Genomic DNA, 23,891 nt, shown 5'->3' on the forward strand with positions numbered 1-23,891 from the left:
TAATAATAAAACATGATATAAGCGACACGTTTTAATGAAAATGCATCACCTATTCGTTCAATTTATTTATAATTTTTTTTAAGAAAAAGCAATTTAGAAACTTTCAATTTTTAAAAACAAGTAAGCTATCATTGACCACAAACACATGAAAGTTAAGCTCATTTAACATACTTATGTAGATAAATTGGTCAATAAATGCTTGTTGACTTAGAATTCTATATTCGGTACCCTATCTCAAATTAGGTTTTGAGATATTTTGTGTCTCGTCTATACGCATGTATATGAATATTTGACAAGAGCATTAACAAAACTATTTTTTGTCTTTAGATCAATGGGATTTATGTTCATTGGATTGCTACATGAATATATTTGTAGATGACCAATTAAAAAACTATTTAAAAATTATAAAGAAAATATAAAAAAATGGAACAGATGATGCTTTTTGACCGTAATGCGTCGCTTAATCCACAATTCAAGAACAGGTGACCTTTCTCAAAGAAAATACGTCGCCTGTTATCTCAATTAAAAAAAAAAAATTTAAAAGACATGCAAATTTTATAAAGAATAAAGGTATACTTGAAAAACAGAAAAATAAACAACAATCTTCGATATTTAGCTTCACATTTTTAAAAAATATTTTCAGTGTTTATTTGTAGATAAAAAATAAAATAAAAAATTAATCAAAGAAAAAAAATGAAATTGAGAAAAAATGCGACCTTTTTAATTGTAAATGCATCGTCTATTCTGTTAATTCAAAAAATATTTTAATACTTGCAACTTTTAAAAGCAAGTAAACTGTACTTCAAATGTAACACCCCGTCCCAAATCACACCGGAATCCGTGCATGTTGACCGAGGTTGACCGTGGACCGAGAGGGTCAAAAGTTGACTTTTTATCCCAGTTGGAATTTCTAGTTGACCAGGGTACCGTGGCAAAGTACATGATGGCCTGAGTTCGTAGACTAGTAGCACGTCGAAACGGAGGTACGGTTTGAAAGTTATGGGCAAAACAAGTCGAGGTGCAAACAGTCCAAAAGGTGCTAGGAGTTGACTTTTTCTTGTTGTGTAATTTTGTTTTGACTCTTGTATGGTTGTAAAGTACTCGTCGATACGAGTTCATAGAGTAGCGGCACGCTTAAATCAGACATTTGGTTAAAAAGTTTTGGACGTTTGAAGTTCGCCGGATACCGTAATATTTTATTATATTTGGCTTAAGTGCACAGTAACGCCACGTGTCATCACCTCATTGGTCCACGTGGATGAACAGTGTCACCACGATGGCTTTTATTTGACAAAAATCTCAGAGAAGAGAGAGAAAGAGAGAGAGAGGAGAGAGAGAGAGAGAGACGACCGGCCGCCAGATTCCGACAAATTTTTTGGTCGATTTTTGTTACACGTGCTGGCCAGATGGAAGCCTCTCCCCATTTTCTGCCAAACCCTAAAATCTCACGGCCGTTGGTCGCCGGACACGCCGGATCGAGGCGGCGAAGCTCGTCGGTGATTTTTCCCTCCACCGCCGGCCACCGCCGTTTGCCCTATTTCCGACCATTTTTAGGCCACACGCGCTAGCCAGTCCTCACCACCTCCTCAAGTCCGGCCTACCCACCAAATTTCACGGCCACCGGACCTCCGACGCGCCGGGATCGGAGCTTTTTTCGGCGAGGGGCCAAAAATCTTCAAACCCCGATTTCTCCGCCGTCCGGCCTCTGTTTGCCTCACCGCCGGTCCCGTTGGAATCTTCTCCCCTTCATGTACAAAACAGCCAAAAATCTCAGCCAACAGCCACCTCACGCGCCGCCACCGGTGACGGTTGTCAGTGACCGTGGGGGCTCGCCGGAAGTTACTGTTCCGATCCTTGTCCACTGATTCCGACCTCCTGAATCCAAATCCGACATCCTTTTTTGCCAATTCGCGATTGTTTGGGAGAATTGAGGAGTCGAATCCCGAAAGCTTTCCGGCGAGATTCTGGCCACCTCGGGTTCGATCACCGGAAAGTAAGACCGAATCCGTGATCCTCATCACTCGAGCTTCGATTCGGTGCGCGTACGAGTAGTGGAGTTGATCCTGCGGAGGATCTTAGCTGATATACACGCTTAAGGTGAGTGACCCACCTTTAAAAATATTTTGGGCAATTAATTATGTTTAATTGGTATTTGAATTATGCTCACGTGGTACGATTTAATTATTATTTTATTGTGGTTTAATTTTAATTATTATGCGTGAGCAAGGTATTTCCAGTAATAAATTGTATGCGGTTTTAGAAAAAAAAAATTAACTTGGGCATAATTGGTTTAAATATTTTATGAAAATATTTGTTAAATTGGTGGTTTAATTTTATAATTACGCCCACGGTATTTATTTGTTGAACCTCGTATTACGAGAAAAATTTTGGTTTATTTGTTATCGATGTTTTTGTACTGGTTTGTTAAATAAAAATATGTACGATGGTAAGTGTGAAAATTTGTATATTTCCCACGGTAATTTTGGAAAGAACGGTACGGTTGATTTAATAATTATTTTAGATGCATTCATACAGTATTGATGTTCTGGTATATGTATATGTGGTTTAGCGTGCAAGTATTATGTCTCCCGTGGTTGCCATTGGACCGTGGGTAGACAAGTTTGTTATTAGCCACAGCCGCCCCCCTCCTTGGCCAGGATGACGGTTTCAGCAGCGGTACTGTCGGGACGCCGAAGTGCCGTTTGCAAGTTTCCCTCTTTAATATCCCCGCCAGTCGGTGCTCAGGATGCTGGGTATCGGAGGGCATCACCGGTATATGGTGTGGTGCGTCAAGTGTAAATTTTCAGATAAAGTTTCAAACCTTAAAGGTGTTCAAAAATTATTTTTTATAATTGATTACATTTTAATTATATATTGGGGTATTTATTTATTTATTGTTTATCAAATGTTTGATCCCTTGGTTTCCGGAAGTACGACTATCGGGTTTTGTGAAATCGTTTTAAAAAGGGAACATTTCCAACGGAGTGATTGGTGAGAGTTTTGAGGGAAATTATTATTTCCAACAGTTATTATTATTTATTTATTAATTGTTGGTATTTATTCAATTTCCTTATTTGTCATATTATTATTATTATTATCATTAAAAGTGTTCAGTAGTTAGGGTCACTCATTGAGATGATTAGCATCTCACGTTTTTAAGTTCCGTTCCCTTAGGTGCAAGGGGTGGTAGATGTTCTTCCGGAGCGAACCAATTCTCCGCCACTATCGTGTTTCGAGAAGTACTTTTGTACTCATTTGTTTCAACTGTATTACTTCTTTCATCTTTGTTGTATTTCTGTTGATTAGCACTTCATAAAGCTCTGTATACTATTTGGACACTTATGTTTTAATTATGCACTGGTTTGCCGTTATTGTTGTGAAGTGCTGTAAAATTGTGGAATCAATTTGTAGTTTTGCGGGAAGAATAAGGGGATGAGTATAGAAGTATGATTTCAGTACAGATAACTTTTGGTAAGTCCTACCCTTAGGGGAAGTGCTGCCGGGTTTTCCGTTGGAAGGTTCGGTGGTATTTCCCTGGGATCAGGGCTTGTCTAGGGTTCCAGGGAGGAATTCTGGGCGGGTCCTGACATCAAAAGCAAATTAATAACAATTAAAATAGAAAAAAAAAAGTATCTGATGACTCTTTTTGTTTTTTATGAAAAAGAGATATTTTTTTTCACATATATAAGAAATATTTTTAGTTTTTATTTTTAGATGAAGAATAAAAAACTAATTAACAAAATAATGATACTGATGGAACAGGTGACGCTTTAAGATGTAAATGCATCACCTGATCTCTTAATTAAAAAAAAAAAAAAGGAATCTTCAAAAGGGTCGCCTTTTAACCATTTTCTGAAAATTTTTTGTGCGTTTTAAAATTTTTACGCCCGCCTTTGAATCCTTTTTTCTTTTTTAAAAGTACATCGAGTACACTACCTAATAGATATTAGATTTGGAAATAATCTAAGAGGGACTTGAAGAGTGGAATATTTCAGGTTTCATTTTTCATTTGCCTATGTTGTCGTCGGCTGGAAAGCTGGGTTACTCTATGTCGCCCTCTTGATTTGCTGGGTTTCTTCTTTCTTTGTCTCCAATTTTTTATTTTTTTTCATTTTAACCACATGTTAGGTTCGTTGGATTTTATTAATCTTACTTTTGTAGATATTATGTTTGTGATATTGCTTGACATTGTTTTGCTAGGTTCAACAAGTATTTTATGTTGAAAATCAACTTGATTCAAGACGATTTGTTGTTTTAACTTCACCACAACATCGTACTTTTGTTAAAGAAGATGTTCTTGGAGATACTACGATGGCTCACAATCCATTTGTCATATAGTTGCTAAGTATCGATGAAAATGATAATGTGGATGAATATAAGAGTGGCTATATTTGTAATAACTATGACGGGATATGGATAAACAATATCTTCTAAATAAATTAGTATGTATATCTATTAACTTATGTTTTAAGTAATATTTATGACATTTATTATTATTCATTTAATTATTTTTTTGATTTGCTTCATTATGTGTTTTACACTTTTAATTAGGAGAAATGTGCCTCGCCAAATCTTAAGAACAATGGTAATATTTTTAAAATTTTTATTTACTAAATTATAAATTTAATAATGATTAATTTTTTTTTTTTGCATAAGTGTTAATAACTTCTTTAATTTTTTCATATGCAGTATGAGAGTGTAATATTGTCAACAAGAGGACATCAACTTCTATCTCAATAAGTATGCATTCATGGAAGTTTAATTAATATTAAATTTGTTATGAAAAAATACAATAGTTTACAAATTATGTAAAAATATGTCAATGAGATAATATTTAATTCATTTGATAATTGATTTGTTATGAAAAAGTATTTATTTTAAATTTTTGTATTCTAATTATTTTGGATGAATCTAGTTTTAGTTTTTTTGTATTTTAAATATTTTTATATTTTTATTATTTTAATCACTTTTCACATAATTTAAAAAAAATTAAAATTAAAAAAAAAGAAGGGGCGACGCATTAACACATAACAACGTTGCCTAACATATTTGGCGACCTTTAATTACCTATTTTTAGTGACTCATATATTTAGCAATGCTTTAAAAAAAATTGCTAATAGCTTTTTTAGCCACTTTCCCGAACAGCATCACTAAATAATGTGTCGCTATGAGTGGACCATCAAATCTGACACATTGCTGAAAGGGTCGCTAAAATTGACGCATTTGATAAATGTGTGCTAAAAGCGACGATGCGCCGCTAAATAGGCGATTCATTAGAGATAAATATATTTAGCGACGCTATATGAAATAGTCGCTAATATATTTTTAGTGATATTGTGGTAAAGTATCGCTAATTAAGCGTCATTAAAAGTTAATCTGCATCGCTAAAAACTCAAAGATAGGTGACTCTCATACTATATCCTTTGTTGTCTTATGGCTTTAGCAACAGGATATTAGACGACACCGTGCGATACGTCGTTGTTTATTTTGTGAAACGCATTTATTACATCATTTATCAATGCGATTCTAGTAGTGAATATAAAGCTGTATTGAGTTGTCTAACTTTCCTCCCCTAGGATACAACAATCATTCAATAATCTTGTACGCAATTAAGAATTTATACGAACTTCTTAGAGCACATATAATGCTCAATATATATATATATATACTAAAATATATTTGATAGTAGTAAAATAATTTTGTAAAGGAAATATGGAGGATTTGAGAGAAGAGTATTTTGCGAGAAAAAAAAAGAATAGTTGATTTTCTATAGCAGTGTGTTTCCAAATAGAAAAGAAAGTTAGAGCTTAGACTAAGAGACTGTTATTGATTGAATGATTTTTAGGAATAAAATTATTGATTTTTTGTAGCTTAATAACAATAAAAATAAACGTTAAAAAACAAATTTTTTTTAACGTTAATAGTTATATAAACTAATATATACGTTATTAGTAGATAAAATAGAAAACTGACTTTCACAAAATAATCAAATATATATGTTAGATAGTACTATTTTATAGGATTTGATATAATAATCAAGTCTAATTCAACTAAACAATTGAATTATAATGTTAAAAAAAACTTAAACTTTAGTCTTCCTAAATCAATTATAACATTACTTCTATAACATTTAACAAAAGGATAATTATAGGGATTGGAAAAAGAGAAAAAGCAGGATAGTTCTGGCTGTTTTCACATTTCATTATTTTTCTTTGATCTACGTTGCTTTGCTGTTCACTCGCACCTTATATTCATTCACAAATTTCTTCATCTCCTCTGCATAGCATTCGGACTAGGGGTATATTTATGAAGGGTTTTTAACTTTTAATGGAAGAAACAGGTGAAAAAAAAAAAAAAAAATCAAAGGCAATGGGTGCAAATATCATTTGTTAAATTTTTGAAGATGAAATGAAGGTGCTGTTTGGTCGGGATTTTGAAAGCGCTCAGATAATTTTTATAAACAATTTATGATATTTAAAAACATTTTTAACTGAAGACATTAAAGAATTTCTTTTTAAAAATTAAAAAAAAAAAAGAATCAAGAGTAAAAATAAAAACTATGGCAAATAGTATTGAAAAAAGAGATTAGACTAGGGCAAAAAAGGAAAAATATATAAACATATACATATATATATATATATGTTATATAGATTGAACGTGTCATAGGCGGCTGATTTTGCTATTTTGTGTATGGCATCTAATAACAATTGCCATGGCGTTATTTAATTTGCTATGCGTACCAACCAGCCGGTATACAATATGTGTATTAAATAATTTCTCTAATTGTGAGAATATAAGATACGAGCATTAATTGCCTGTGAATGATTATTTCTTCCGATGGCAATAATGCCACCGGAATTTTTTATACCTTGTATTAGCTGTAACACGACTCATACGCAAGAGGAAAAAAAAAAATATATATATATATATATATACCAATTAACATATTAAACCACAAAGTCAACAATGTTTTATTAGCTGTAACACAACTCGTACAAGAAACAGAAACAAGTGCCAATTAATTAAATAAAATCTACACAAAGTCAACAATGTTTTTCATATATATTTAGTATATATGTTATTTACTGTGATGACATGATTGTGCACGACTGCATAAAAGGCAATTCTTAGCTAATTAAATATGGAGGAAAGTCTGCATCAATTTTTGTTTTGTTTTGTTTTTTTTTTTTTTTTAACATTTTTTCCCCTAATAAAAGACTGTAACCAAAGCACATATTTTTTTTTGTCTCCCACTTTTAATTTTGACCCCAGATTGATAGTACAAGGAGAGAGAGCCATCAATTTGTAATTAGACTCCAGCATATATTTCGAGTGCATCATCACTGACGTTGGAGACAAAGTAGGTCAAATAGTCTGCATATTTGAAAGGGCGGTAGAGCAGAGGATGGTCTTTGTCAATGAATTCTTGGGGAACCTCAATGACCATTTCCTCCTTTGGAAGCAAGAACAGACCGGCTGAATATCTCTCTTTGTCCCCTCTCATCGTCACCCTGTGCCTTGCTGCATATAGCCTCCCATTGCTCCATGCCTATCACCAAATTTTAGATTTCCTATTACTCCATCAAAACACTTCAAAATAAAAAATAAAAAATAAAATAAAATGCAATCATAATGTGTGTGTGTGTGTGTATATATATATATATAAATATTTCACGCGTTCATGAAAGATCATTATGAAATAATTAGATTTTAAATATATATATATATATATATCATAAATTGGAAAGACAAATTTTAGCATCCTTCAAGTTAAGTTATCATCATTTATAATTATCAACTGGCTTAAAAATTAAAAAAAAGAATTCAATAAAATAAAACTTTAAACATAGATAAATAAATATTCCTAATTAATAATTATAATATAAACAGCTGTTGCAACTATTTTAAAAAAATAAATATATACAAAAAAACAACAATTCCTTTAGTTATAACCATCAATAGAAACAAATAACAAACTTTTATATATTAATTCATATTAAAAGCATTTTTTTTTAGACTATAATATATATATATATATATAGTCCTGTCAAGTGAACACCCATCATGATATAAGCGTAAGCAATCTTCCAACGCCGAGGTATTGCCTTATGTAAAAAGAAAATGCCTATTGATGTTAAAATAAGCGCAACAATAGCATATATATATATATATATGGGTTAAATTACTGAAAATGAGAAGCAAGTGCCTAATCATTTTAAGTTCGGTGAATGAAAGCGAAGAAAACCACGCACGTACCTTAAGTGCATCTCCAACCATTACAACAAAAGATCCCTCTGGGATCTCTACTTGAACCCAATTTCCTTCTTTAGTAAGAACTTCAAGACCTTGCACGTCATTTTGGAACAAAAGAGTGAGGATATTTTTGTCGGTGTGAGGAACCAGACCAATGGCTGCGTCGTCATTAGGAGGAACTTTGTACTTCATCAAACGAAACACATTGGCTGTGTTAGCCACCTGAGAATCGTAGTACTTTTCAATGCCAAAACTCTCCAAGATCATTCTTAGAACAATGAAATTCAGCTCCAGCATCTTTGAGCTCATGGAATTGATGGTCTCGCTACCATTTATAACCAAAGCAAACATATTAATCATACATATGCACCCAGAAAAAATAAATAAAAAAATAATAAAACAAAAAAAAATTGATAAAATTCAGCTACTTCTCCTTAACATATACACTCAATTAAATTTAAATTGAACAACTTTGCCACTCGACTGCTTTCTCCGTTGTTTGAGTTTTATAATCGGGTTTGAACTGATAATTAGTAGTTGTATATGAGGTTTGATCATATTAAAATATTTTTACTAATAAGTCACATATAATGTAAATTAATCATTATTTATTAATTGTTTTCATTTTATTCTAATTTTTACATTCTTATAAAATCACCTATCTAGTATATACAGTTCTACTACTTTATGAGGAGCCGTGATGCATGCTTCATACCGTGAGAATCCATGCTCACCGTACTTAAACTTATAGCAAAATTATATATTTATATATACATATAATTTCTCAAAACGAGACTCAAAGGGATTGAATTAAATGGAACCGTTACGTTTTAGAAAGAAACCGATGCTTTTTTTTTTTTTTTCTTTTTTTTTCTCTCTCTCTAGTACTGGAGCCCTGCAAAGACATGTGCGACGTGGCCAGGGATAGAGACTTGTTAAATGAGGCGTTGACAGGTAGTAGAGGTTGTTTGATAGCCATTATCATGTCTAAATATGGATCCTTTACCTCATAAAATTAAGTCTATGCATATAAAATAATTTTAAAGTAGCTTTAAAAAATTAGTATTTTCGAACCATGCATTTGTCTAACCCACAATTTAAAAAATGTTAGCATAGATCGTTATGAACTGTGTAATTCCAAAAAGAACATTTTAAACATATAATCAAAAGAATATACAAATATAGTCATTTTACAGTAAAAATATCTGCATACTATATTATATTGTCCGACACAATTAGTCAAACATGTTATCTCATGTACGTCTATATATATATATATATATATATGTATCCTGCTGTAGTAGGCATGTACACATTTATCATATCCTGGGTTACAATCCATGTGAACAAAAAAAAAGTCTCTTGGCATCGAAGATTGCCCATATTACTGTATGTATGGTAAACATGTATATCCACCATAGTAAATTTCTATATTATATATATATATATATATATATATATATGTCCATCTATTGTTTTCCTTAGCTCTTTTTTTTTCTCATTTTTTTTGGTAGGATTTAAGTTTTCAATTTAGCTGCCTTCAGAATATATATATAGCTAATTGGAGATATATATACATATATACATATATACATAGATATAGTACTTAGGCTACGGCCTCAATCTATCTTATCTCTAGTTTTTCTACTCAAAACTATAACTCAATCACTATCCACCGACCATTGAAAGTTCCAAGCGGTAGAGTAATGTTTCTTTTCGTAGAGAGGAAAAGGCGACTCGTAGAGAAAGACAAAAAACATAAAATCTTTAAAATTAATTTTAGAAAATAAAAAAGTACAAATGTACGTTATATATGACATGACATAGTTATTACTGATGACTGATAAAAGCGATGAAAAGTCGACAATTGAAAAGGATTAATAAAGCTAATATTAAAATATCTAATTAATGGAGTAATAAATTTATAAATGAGAGGGTCCACACACTGAAAAGTAAATTTCTTCAAAATTTTTGAAAAAATACTTTGAAATAAATAATTAATGGGTTTCTACTAGATCTAAAACTTGTGATTGAAAAAAAATAAATAAAATAAAACAATAAGAAAGGGAAAAAACCAGAGAAGGTAAGTAATGGTTTACAAATATACGTTACTCTTATAAAAGATAAAAAATTACTATGTTATGTTCACTAGATATATAACCAGAAAATTGCCATTTTATGTTAACTAGATACATATATAACCAGAACTTGTCAACTTGCACATCCTCGTCAGTTTGACTAGCATTATGAGTACGTTTCAGAATGTTGCTCCTATAATTTTTTAACTGAATAGACATATAAAATAAATTTTGGACGGCAAAACTCTTACATTGAAAAGAATACATGTACGTGTGTATATATATATATATATATATGGGAAAATTTTCTCCTAGATAAATAGAGCCTAGGATATAATACATGTATAATCTTTTTTGAGTACATGTTGAAATTGATTTACACATTTAAATTATATAAGCTATGTGTTTTTAACTAAGATATCCTAAATATCATTATTCAAGAAAATAGTACTCTATATATTAGATATTATGTATATGCATAGAAAAAGATGGAAATTACTTTTGAAGTAAAATCTTTTGAAGTAAAATCCATTTTATTGGAGTTGAATTATATATTAATTTTTTTTTATTTGACAATATTGTCTGGTTTATGTTGATTATGTGACACCCAATTATATATAATTATTTTAATATTTCTTTAAAATTATATATATTGAACGTTAATGCTTATTAGAATAAAATTTTACATACATACAGTTCATTTACCATAAAGATATGATAGTAAAATTTATATATATATATATATATATATATATAATTAAGAAAATTGAAAAAAGATAATCGATATAGAAGTGAACGGTAGGACCCAAAAAAATAAAAAATAAAAAAAATAAAAAAAATACCAGAAACGGGGGTTCCCTTGAGGCCACATGAGGTTGGTGAAGGCTTGAGCAGCATTGAGGTTGGTGGTATCATTGATGCCAAAGCTTTGACTCAGAGGAATCACTGAGCAATTCCCTGAGTAGCTACAATAAGGCTTGGAGCTTCTGTGTTTCTGCTTGATATCTTCGGGAAGATCGAACAAAGCTTTCGTGGCCATCAACATTTCATCACGTAAACTCATTGGGATTAGCTCACCATACATTAACAGAAAACAACCATGATTCTCACAAGCCTTTCTCACTTTCCTACTCATTTCTTTCCATCTCTCACTTCCTTCTTGCTCTAAGCCCACACCCCCTTTACAAAAATCAAGAACAGGGATTTGAGCTGCCTCAGTAGCCATTATCTGAGCCATCTCAACCTCTCCTCTCTCTCTCTGCCTTGAAGGTGAAGAGGGAGTTCATCAATATATAGGAAACTAGTTCTACATTTTAAAGGTCAGATTTGTACTTCTATTTTATAAGTTTTTAATACATATTCTGATATTATATATTTAGACGTGTCACCAGTTTTACTCAAACCTTTTTTCATTGAGAAGACAGTTGTATATTAAAAGGCATCCTCTGGTGTAAGTAAGCGTTTTCCATGTTAATATATAATGTATTAATGTTACTAGATAGCCAGACCCCATGTCCCCAACTTGTTTTGGACCCAAATAATAATAAATGATCAATTCTCCAAGGTATACGGCCAAATTAAATAAAAAAATAAAAAATATTCTCCATGGTACCTGTGTAGTTTCTTCTTCTTCTTCTTCTTCCTTTTTTTTTTCTTTTTTTTTTCTTTTTTTTTTTTTTTTTTTTGGTTTGCTGCTTTGGTTACAATCTAATGACAAAATTATTATTTTTTTATGCAAAAATCCCTAGTTAAATCCTCCCCACTTCTAATATATATAAAAAATAGCTTCCATCTTTTCTTTTATAATATATTTTTTGTGTGTATAAATAATATAAGGAAAAAATAAAAGGAAAAACAAAATCCTTAGTTTTATATATATATAAGTATATACATTAAAAAAATCAAAAACAAAATCCCTAGTTTTATCTAAGTGCTGAGTTGGTATAATAAGAGTCAGTTTCACAAGATTGCATACATATAAGAAATGGTTTACCAAAACCATATAAGTATAAGAAAGGAAAAATACTCATTTACTTAGCTAGAAAGATACTCCTATAAAACGAAAAGTGCGGTGTCCCAAAGTAATAGTTCTTTATAGTTATCCTGGTATTTATGGATATCTGATAGGATAGATAAGAACCTCATATACCATTAATGCACATTTGCCAGAAATATAAAAAGCAAACATATTCCCTGTAAGCTTCTGAACAGAAAGGTACCAGCACAATTATGAGTTGTATTGTTTTTTAAGGTCCATAATAGAGGGCAGCCCCTCAAGCCACTATCCTCTATAAGGACATATAAAATTAACTATCCTATTACAATTAATGTTCGTGTACCATAATTAAAGGTTGGACCATTTAAAAAGAGAAATGGACCAACATGGGATATGATATACATCTGGTTAACTTAAAATTATGCTTCATCTTCTATAAATAAAAAATTAAAATTAAAAATTAAAAAAAAAACTTAATTAATTAATTAAATAATTAAATAAAGTCAAAATTATGCTTCCAAAAAACAAATAAATAAATAAATAATAAACGTTAGGGTTTTGTCAAGAATTGTGCGGTACTGCAGTTTCTGAAACAACATGATAGAGCTAAACAATATTGGAAGTAGTTGAAGCGAGAAAGAGAGAGAAAAAAAAAAAAAAAAAAAGGTAATTGAATATGGATATTCAAATAATAATAATAATAATGGTTTAGTCTTTTAATTTTTATAATGATATGTTTCTCTTGCCTTTTAATACTAGAGTTAAAACTCTGGTGAGATAAATGGAGGGAAAAAAAAAATAAAAAATTGGGGGCCATTGTAAGCTCATCTTCCTATCTACCATTTTGGACTTTGTGATTAGACCAGTGATGATATGTAGGATATATATAAAGCATATGATATGAAAAATAATGATTAGTAGGAATTAGGTAGCAGCATAAACTTGGGAAATGATGTGAAAAGATTGATGCTAGTTAAGCATCAAAAACTCTAATAACAGAAAAATCAATTCAGATGGGACATGAACCAACAATTATTTTGTTTGAATCGACAAGTCGCCACGCCAATGCTACATATAAGTCACTCTCTTGAGACTTACTATGACAAAAATTAATAGGTTCACTAGTCGTTCCAACTACAATATGTTCATGCCTCTCAACATTTATGGGTACAATGGGCTAGAAATTAATCACAAAAATATATATCGTGTAGAATCGCAGACTTTTTATATGGTAAGCATAAATCAAATAAAAAAATAGAAAAAAAAAATTGTCCCATCCCCATTTAGTTGAAACGTATCTCCATTTGGTTGTATGAGCAACTTGCCAAACCATTGATAGGCCTAATTACCCCAAAGGAGAAAACCATGGAGGAAAAGGAACTGAGTTTGCTTTGTTTGATTGCTACTTGATAAGAGATAGAGGGAATTATTCCACATGCATTGTTATCTTACTCTATATATATGTCCTCTGTAAGGGTATAGCTATCATAATGTGGTATGGGCTTATAAATTTTAGTGGTCCAAAAAAATCAATACATTAAGATCATAAAACCTATATTTATAGAAACAGAATTGGAATTAAAAAAATAAAAATAATAAAAATAAAAATAAAAAAGCTTTTCCCTTTAATTTGTTGTCCCTTCTTTGCAGCCTCATCTGCACAAAAGAGGAATCCAAGAAATTTTGAAGGGCACACGAAGAGAGGAGATCATTGGACGGAAAATTAAAGTTCTTTTAACATTCAAAAGTATATATATAAGCTGGCATTTATCTCTTTTTTTGCTTTTTTAGAGACTCAAATTTTTCTTTTTTTTTCCGATTACAATAAGATTCTAATTTAAAGTGGAGGAGAACATGAATCGAATCCATAACTTCAAGGTACGGGTCTAAAGCCTAGAGACCGGGCCAACCTTACTTATCAGATGTTTCTAAATGGAGATAATGTGTAAGAGCAATTCGTGTAGGAATAGGATGGGATCATGAATTGCAGTTTTTAGGCCCCTACCCGCTCTATCTTTGCAATTGGACGGTATAATAGGAAATGTGGCTTTGGAGATGACCTTGACTTTATTTATTTATGACCTCTATTTTTTTTTTTTTTTTTCCTTCTCTTCTTTTGAGAGAGTTTGATAGCTCCTGTGGACCAAGCTACAATCCACTTGACTTGATAGGTTGAAAAGCTAGAAACACTTATATATGCGATTAACCTTTTTTTTATGATAAAATAATTATGTGAACGGGACATAACAAGGTTAACTCAATTTTTGAACTGATTGGGATCACTCTCTCTTTAGTTTTTTGATCGGCCGTTACAAAGAAACCTTATATAATTTTCATGGTCCAATGGTAAACCCTAAAAGGTTCATGGACCCATTTCTATTTTATAAATATTATAATAATAATAATAATAATAATCATCATTATTATTGTTATTATTTTCCGCATGTTATAAAAAAAGTTGGGGTTATTAATTTGGAAACATTGTATTATTGTTATTGTTTGGCCTAGGAGAATCAGAAGAGGTTGAGAGAGATGCCTCAATGGCGATCTCTTGCATACTGATTATTTTTTGTTTCTAGGTCTTAGAATAGGTAAAAATCCATAGCAAGAAGTCTAGATCAAGCTATATTATATAGTATGTTATAAACCTTACTACATTGGAAACCATGGTAAAAAAACAGCATCCATGGCTCGGAACTGTAGATCTTACAAGGTGGGTCAACCCATGAAACTGGTTGGAGCTTCAGGGTGACTCAAACGACATGCTATTTTCTCTCTTGTGTGGGCAAAGGATTACTAATATTAGCAGCATGTATCATGCTGACATCCGCATCTATTTTTCAAAAAAAAAAAAAAAGGAAAAAAGAAAAGAAAATAGAAAGTTTATATTTATTTATGCTTTTAACGAACAAAATATTTTTTTCTCAAATTTAATCTATTTTATTCAAATTTGCCCTTGTTATGATAATTTCGAAAATTAGATGCCTTTAGGGGTTTTACGATAAATTTCAACATAATAATGAAGAATGATCAGGTTCTTGCCTTTCGTAAGACTTGGCATGTCCAAACTATGAAATTGTTATCGAGTTTAATAACTAATTGACATAGTGATGTCTAATTTTAGGTACTTGCCTTTAGTGAGACCTACTTTATTCAAATCATGAAATTGTTAATATAATTTTGTTTATAAATTCAAAAAAATTGGCACTGTTTAGGATATGTTAGTGCTCACCTCTCCTAGGTCTTAGCTTGCCTATACCATAAAATTGCCAATTTAGCAATGTTTAAATAAAATTGACATAACAGTACAAGATTTTTAAGTGCTTGCCTCTCATGAGACTTAACTTTCATGAATTATGAAACTATTAATATGATTTTCTCCCATATTCTTATACTAAGGTCCATAAAGGGTAGTTAAGTCATCTTGTTGAGATATACATGTTAATATTTGCTATTTCCACAGCTATGAGTATTCCAGAATACTTTACCCATAAATACCATGACAGTTTAGAGTGAGATTAATTTATTATAAATGGATGAAGATTTTCATGTTAAATTTGACCTTAATACAACTAAATGTAGTTATGCAGATAATTCCACGAAAGAAGCCTCTTTATATGACCATTACAAGGCTAGAAAGTTGTAAGAGGATTTGAGAATACTCAAATAATTAGTACATAATGATATTGGAATATTATGTGAATGACTCCATTAAAGAGTATAAAACTTGTGAGCCCTGAAAGATGTAAGGTAAGAAGGAGCACTACCAGTGAACAATCTCACATTAATTGGGAAGGAGATAGTTTAAATGGTATATATATATATATGGAAACTTCTTCTACTAGTATAAGGCCTTTTGGGAAAGTCATGTGTGGCTTGGACCGAAGCAAAACCGTGCAAACTGAGGCCCAAAGCACACAATATCATACTAATGGAACTGGGTAGATGACCCAGGGTGTTACAATTCCACACAAGGATACGCCAAAGAGGTGATGGATATTTTCATTGCGTACAACTTGGTTAGTTTTAACGGTATGGGAACTTCACGATCCAACCATCCTTATCAGCTCTAGCCACACCTGATGTGGTTATATGTATGATATTGATTTTTAAAGTTAATGCCCACATATGACATTGATTTTTAAGGTTGACGCCCCCATACTTATTGATTTGGTCATTTTTAGTGGTATGGGAGCTCCAGGATCCAGCCATCCTTATCAACTCTAACCACATCTGATGTGGTTATAGGTATGATATCGATTGATTTTTTGGGTTGATGCCTACATACTTACTGTTCCCGGAGCTACACATTCCTTTGTATCATGTAGCCTAGTAGCATAAATGGGTAGAGATCTTGTTCTTTTAGATTTGACCATAGAAGTTTTCATACCCACAAGAATGGCTAACTCAGGTTATGGAAGGGGTGTGTGTCACCAATATTTTGGGTTTAGATATTATTTTAGGGATGGATTGGCTTGTAGCCAATCATGTTCTTGTGAATTGTTTTAGTAAAGAGGTCACCTTTAGGCGACTGTGGTTAACTAATGTTATATTTCATGGGAATGCAGGATTCCTCTTTCAAGGTTGATTTTGGCTATTCCTACCTGCCGCATGCTTCGAAAAGGATGTAAGGAATTTTTAGCACACATCATTGATACTAAAACCAGTGAGGTGAGGCTTGAGGATATTGTGTAGTGCGAGACTTTTCAAATGTATTTCCAGAGGATCTTTTTGGGTTGCCTTCGGAGAGCGACATAAATTTTGCCATTGATCTGGTTTTTTATGATGGTCCTATCTGATTAGCACTGTACTAGATTGCTTCAGTGGAGTTAAAGGAGTTGAAGACTCAGTTACAAAAGTCAGTGATAAGGAGTTTGTGAAACCGAGTGTATTTCCTTGGGGTACACTAGTTCTGTTTGTGAAGGAAAATGACAGCACTATGCGGTTGTATATTGATTATATGTAGCTAAATAAGATTATCGTGCAGTACCGATATCCTTTTTCGCATACTAATGAATTGTTTGATTAACTACAGGGTGAGAAAATGTTTTCCAAAATTGATTTAAGGTCAAGGTATCACCAGTTGAAGGTTAAAGAATATGATATTCCTACGACTAAAACTTCTTTTAGGACTCCATATAGATATTATAAGTTCTTGGAGATGTCATTTGGTTTAACCAATGCCCTTGCAACATTCATGGACCTTACTGTTTTTCACCCAGTCTTTGATCGATTTGTCAGTCTTTATTAATGATGGTATATTCTCGAAGTGATGAAAAGCATAAGGAGCATCTGATGTTTGTGTTGCAAACCATGAGAGAGCATCATTTATATGCTAAGTTCAGCATGTGCGAGTTTTGGTTGGATAGAATGGGTTTCCTCAGGCATTTTTTTATTTGCTAATGACATTTATGTGAATCCTTAAAAGATGGAAGTGATATAGAATTGGAAGTGGCCTACCATAGTGATTAAGGTGCGAAGTTTCCTAGGTTTAGCAAGATATTACCATAGGTTCATTAAAAGGTTCTCTAAGATAGAAGAACCACTTCACTATCTAACCAGAGAAGGAGTTAAATTTGGATGGACTGACAGATGTGAGCAAAGTTTTCAAGAAATGAAGAAGAAGTTGACTTCAGCACCTATTCTAACTTTACCAGAAGGCAATAAAGGTTGAGGCTTACAATGATGTTTCTCACTAGGGCTTAGGATATGTATTGGTACAACATAAGAGGATAATGGTTTAGACTTCTAGACAGTTGAAGAAGCATGAGTTGATCTATCCTACTCATGACTTGAAGCTTGTGGCAGTGATCTTTGCTTTGAAGATATAAAGACATTACTTGTATAGAGCTGCTTGCCAACACTAGAATGACCATGAGAACGTTAAGAATATGTTTACATAGAAGGAGTTGAACTTAAGATAAAGGAGAAATGGAACTGCTTAAGCATTATGATTGCACTATTGACTACCATCCTAGTAAGGCAAATATGGTAACCGATGCATTGAATAGAAAGGCTATAGGGTTTTTGATATATGTGCAGACAGTGTAGCTTCTTTGATAGTAGAGTTGTGAAAGTTAGGAGTTGGTTTGAAGATAAACCCACATGGGACTCTTTTAACTAGCTTTCGAGTTCAACCCATACTTATTGATCGAATTCATGATGCTTAACTTTATGATTCTTTTTTGATGAAGTTGAGAGGCATGGGAGCAGAGGGTTCTACTAGAGCTTTCACAGTTAAAGATTATGGAACTTTGACTATGGGTACCAGATTTTATGTTAGTGTAGATTAAAGACTCAAAAGGGGGATTCTTGATAAGGCTCACAGCTTAGTATATGCCATGCATCCTGATGACACCAAGATGTATCATACTTTATGAGAGTATTATTGGTGGCAAAGGATGAAGTATGTTACATATTATGTATCCAAATGTTTGGTATGTCAGCAAGTGAAGGCAAAAAGGCGAAAACCTTTAGGACTTTTGCAATCTTTGCCTATTCATGTATGGAAGTGGAAGCATATCATCATGGATTTCTTGTTCAAGCTTCCTTATACTTAGGCAGGTTACAATCTTCAAGCTTCCTTATGAGAATCCGCCCGAACCCACACAACTGACAACTCGCTCGGATGCTGACCAGATACAAATGAAGACCTAGCTGATCACTAGGGCTCAAGCCAAGAAATTTAAGGATAACCTAGCTACCTTTATACAGGGAGTAATCAATTCTCAAAAAAGCTTGTTAATATCCAAAGATATAAAGCCTGTTTTAAACATCCAAGTAGTGGAAGCCGTTACAGACCCGGGTAGCTGTTTTAGTACAAATATGGACTATGGGCAGTCCCGAATGGATCTAACACTTCTTGGATTCAATGGATATCATAAAGATGCCATGAAATATTGGAAACATAGAATCAAAAGCACCTAAAACCAGCTTGTACAGACAGCATCTCAATTTGGCCGAAAATGTGATGTTTAGCTGCTGGCTTTGACTTTTGTTCTTGTTAAAGCAATTTTGACTTATTCCACTCAAGGGGAAATGTGTGGGAATCATTATTAATCATCTTTGACATCCTAAATGGCATATGGAAACTGATTTGGAGCTCAAACAAGCTGGAATTTGATCAAAGTTAGCTTGAGTGTTCAAACTAGTCAACTAGTTTCCTAATTTGATTTTGATATTTTGTTTTAGGAAATTAGTCTTTTATTTGGTTTATGTTTATTTATTTGATGGAAAAATCAACTTAGTAAAGTTATTATTTTATTATTTTCATTGTAAATTAATTAATTCCTAACTCAAAATAAGGGAATTAATTAATACAAATTAGTTTAGGAAAGTAGTGTGAGAATAGGCCAACATGTTTCCTTTTCTCTTTGGTGGCCCATTTTACCTAAAGTTTCTAGGGTTTATTATTTTGTGACTCTAGCCTATTTAAAGGTTTATTTTGTACGAAGAACACACTTTCAATATTATTCAGAAAATATTTTATGAGATAGAATTCTGTTTGTTCTCTTTGAACACCTAAAACACCATTAGAGAGTGAGTGTTTTAATTTTGACTTATCAATAGGACTTTCATAACCTATTGTGGCGTCTTTATTATACCAAAATTTCTAATCACAGGTTGGTTAGGGGTTAAGGTTTTCCCATAAGAACTTTAAGTTAATTAATATCTAGGCTAATATAATACGAGTTTAGGCACGCGTCAACTTAAGTTCGTATCACTTCCTTGATCAACTCATGAAGTCCATGCACTTTTGGCTCATTCATGAGACATATAAATTGCAAGATTTAACCAAGTTTTATGCAAATGAGATTATGAGTTTATATGGAGCTCCTTTGTCTATTATCTCAGATAGGATACATGGTTTACATCTAGGTTTTGGAAGAGTCTTAAGGTAGTTTTAGGTAGTAAGTTACATTTTAGTATAGCTTTCCACCCACAAATAGATGAGTCACCGAAGAGGACTATACAGACTTTGGAAGATATGCTAAGGTCTTGCATATTACAATTCAAGGGGACTTAGGAGTCTCACCTACCTTTGGTAGAGTTTATCTACAATAACAGTTATCATTTGAGTATTGGTATGGCACCTTATGTGGTATTGTGTGGGAGGCAATATAGAACTCCTATATGTTAGAATGAGATTGGTAAGTGGCACCCCATAGGTCCCGACTATGTGTAGTGGATAGTTGACAAATTGTGTGATACGAACCTAGGTCGACTTGCTCCTAAACCCATATTAAATTACCCCGAAGTAAAATTAAGTTTAAATTCTAATGGTCACCTTGACCCCTAACCAACTTGTGATTAGAAACCTTGGTATATCGAAGATATCACAATAGGTTATGGATTGTCCTATTGATAAGTCAAACTAAAACACTCATTCGCTATTCGGTGTTTTAGGTGTTCTAAGATAACAAAGAGAATTCTTTCTCACAACTAATTTTCTATATGAATAATGTTGTGTCTATTATTGAGAAAATAAAACCTTAAATAGGTTAAAGTGACAAAAATCAAAACCCTAAAATCAATATGTAAAAACTGACCAATAAGAAAATAACAATGATGTGGCCGAATTTTATGTATCTTTCCTAATCTAATTTATATTAATTAATTCCTTAATTTTGGAAGGGGAATTAATTAATTTACAATAAAAAATATTCAAGTTCAACCTTCCTAAATAAATTTGTCTAGCAAATAATTAAATAAAATAAAAAATAAAAAATTATTTTCTAAAACAAAAGTCAAATTTCAGATTTCAAAAGTATTTGGCCAGCTTTCCAAATAAGTTATCTTTGTCTAATCATCAGCTAGTTTAAGCTCCAAATCAAATCCAACATGCCATGTAAGATGCATAGTAAGATTAAAACTGGTCCCCACACATTTCCATTGATTGGAATGATCAAAGCTTACTTGGATTGTAAGAAAAATCCTTATCAGTGCCAAAACAAGCAAAACCGGCGATGTTGAAGCTTGTGCACCTTTATACGAGTTTGAACAGCCTTGCCACTGCCTTGACATGATTTTTTGAATTCTTAGAAAGCTCAAGCATGTTCATAAACTTACAAATTGGGCCCTTGCTACCTAAAATCCTTTAATACATCAATACAGCTTCCCGGGTCCATTTCTACATTCAAAACTAGAATGCTCAGCACGAGCTTAGAATCTTCTAGTATAATCATGCCTCCTTGAGATTTAAGTACTCATTGTATGAAACTAACAAGATTCTCCTTAAACCTCCTAACTTGAGCTCTAGTAATTGACCTAGTCTGTAGTTGCACAGGATCAACACCCTAGCATGTAATTGATAGTACGGGTTCGGGCAGGTTGTCATCATTCCCCTCCTTTTGAAAGTGATTTGCTATCAAATCGAAGTCATCACCTGCAAAAAAGGAGATAAATTAGAAACATTAAAAGTAGCACTCACATTATACTCACTTGGAAAATCAAGCTTGTAGGTGTTTTCACTGACGCTCTCTAAAACTCGAAAGGTCCATCTCCTCGAGGCATAAGCATTAACTTGCATTGTTCAGGAAACCTTTCTTTTCTCAAGTACAACCAAACCCAATCTCCTGGTTTAAACACTACCTAAATTCAGCCTTGATTAGCACCTTTAGCATATTGTTCAGTCTTTTTTTCAATGTTTGCTCTAGTCTTTTCATGAATCTGCTTAATAAACTCAGTTTTCTATTTACCATCTAGTTTAGCACATTCGCTTAAAGGCAAATGTGTGAAATCTAATGGAGTTAAAGGATTGAAACCATAAACAATTTCAAATGGTGAATATTTAGTAGCAGAATGTATGGTTCTATTATAAGCAAATTCAACATGTTGCAAACATTCTTTTCAAATTCTCAAATTTCTACTATTTCATGCTCTCAACAATACAGACAAAGTTTTATTCATTACTTCAGTTTGTCCATCAGTTTGTGGATGACAAGTAGTAGAAAATAAAAGTTTAGTGTCTAACTTAGCCCACAATATTTTCCAAAAGTAACTTAAGAATTTAGCATGCCTATCTGAAACAATTGTCCTAAGCATACCATGAAGTATCATCATTTCCCTAAAGAACAAATTAGCTACATGAGATACATCATTAGTTTTATTACATGCTATAAAATGTGCCATCTTAGAAAATCTATCAACAACCACAAAAATTGAATCCTTACCCATCCTACACCTAGGTAATCCCAATACAAAATCCATAAATAAAGCAATCCAAGGATATGAAGGAATTGGTAACGGCATATACAAACCATGAGGCTTTAACTTTGATTTTGACTTCCTACAATTTATGCACCTCTCACAAATTTTGTCTATGTCTCTCCTCATGTTCGGCCAATAAAAATGTTCTTGTAATAATAAAAATTATTTTAGGATATTAGTATGCACCCAATTTCACTGGTTTAATTTTTGGAGCCTAAAAAATATTTTATATTATTTTTAACACCAGGGCTAATATTGGAAGCGATCCGATGGAAGAGCGGGTTTAAGTTGTGATCTATGAATGAATTTTTATTTTTGAAAATGTTTGAGATTATAAATATGTTTTATTTTACTAATTAAATATAAATTTTATATGATTTTACTTTATGCAATAAATGCCTTACATGATTTATTATTTTATTATTTTATTTTCTAAAATAATAGCAGAAGTATTATGGCAAAAATATATTTTGATATCTGTTTATAGAAATATGAGTATAGTTTATATGGGTACCTATAGCTTATTATATGATGGTGGTTCTAGAAAATTACTATTTTTGAACAAATGGATATGGGTTATAGAATTTTGGATTTATGATTTTATGTACTATTACCTCACTTTGGTTGTTGGATTTGATGGATATTGTATCCAGGTTATATCACTATCCTCCACTTATCACGTGTTTTATTGAGGTTAGATGTGAGGTCCTAACTCTGTGGTGCCCTTGGAGACTAAAGACCATAAGATAGTTCCTCCCCCCTCCCTTCCCCCCTAGCACTCCTCATGGCTCTATGATACATAAGACACTAAATTTGGTCGTATGACAGTATTGGTAATGGAATTAGTACACGAAATACCAGTGGTTATTTCATTAATGGTTATTGGGATTTGTATTGTTATTCTTGGTTTTTAATATCTGAGAATTAATCATTTAATTAATTTTATAAGTTATGGTTTGATTTTATTTCTATGTTGTTTAATCAACCAAAAAACATTTTACGATTTTGGAGAACTATTCAAGTTTTGGTAAAATCATTTTCCAAAATAGAGGATTTGATAACTAGTGAGAGAAATGTTTTAGTAAGCATAATTATTTTCCAAACTTTATTTTTACTCACTTACTTAGCTTGTCTCATAATTTGTCTTTTTTTAAAATTGCTCCACTAGGCCTCAACTAATAGTTTGTACATACTATATCTCAGCCCCGTTTCATCTTCACTTTCATATATTTCGCCGTTATTGAATCTTCACCTTGGTTGCATTTTTGCTGCTAATGTATTGTCTTTTTCCTACTTCTTATGAGACTACCATTTATTTTGTTTTATTTATCTTTGGACTCATTTACTTTCTTTTA

The 23,891-nt window shown here is 32.2% G+C and overlaps 1 protein-coding gene across 1 annotated transcript; it reads right to left on the bottom strand.

Moving 5' to 3' along the window:
• Nucleotides 1-6,993: 6,993 nt before the first annotated feature.
• LOC107421251 (probable 2-oxoglutarate-dependent dioxygenase AOP1) lies at nt 6,994-11,710 on the bottom strand. The gene is made up of 3 exons (XM_048476202.2): nt 11,174-11,710; nt 8,257-8,578; nt 6,994-7,549 (listed from the first exon to the last, which is right to left on the bottom strand). Exons 1-3 carry the CDS (start codon nt 11,566-11,568, stop codon nt 7,310-7,312), a joined length of 957 nt encoding a protein of 318 aa, XP_048332159.2. The 5' UTR covers nt 11,569-11,710; the 3' UTR covers nt 6,994-7,309.
• Nucleotides 11,711-23,891: the final 12,181 nt, after the last annotated feature.

Source organism: Ziziphus jujuba, chromosome 5 (assembly GCF_031755915.1).
Source record: "Ziziphus jujuba cultivar Dongzao chromosome 5, ASM3175591v1".
NCBI classification, from domain to species: domain Eukaryota; kingdom Viridiplantae; phylum Streptophyta; class Magnoliopsida; order Rosales; family Rhamnaceae; genus Ziziphus; species Ziziphus jujuba.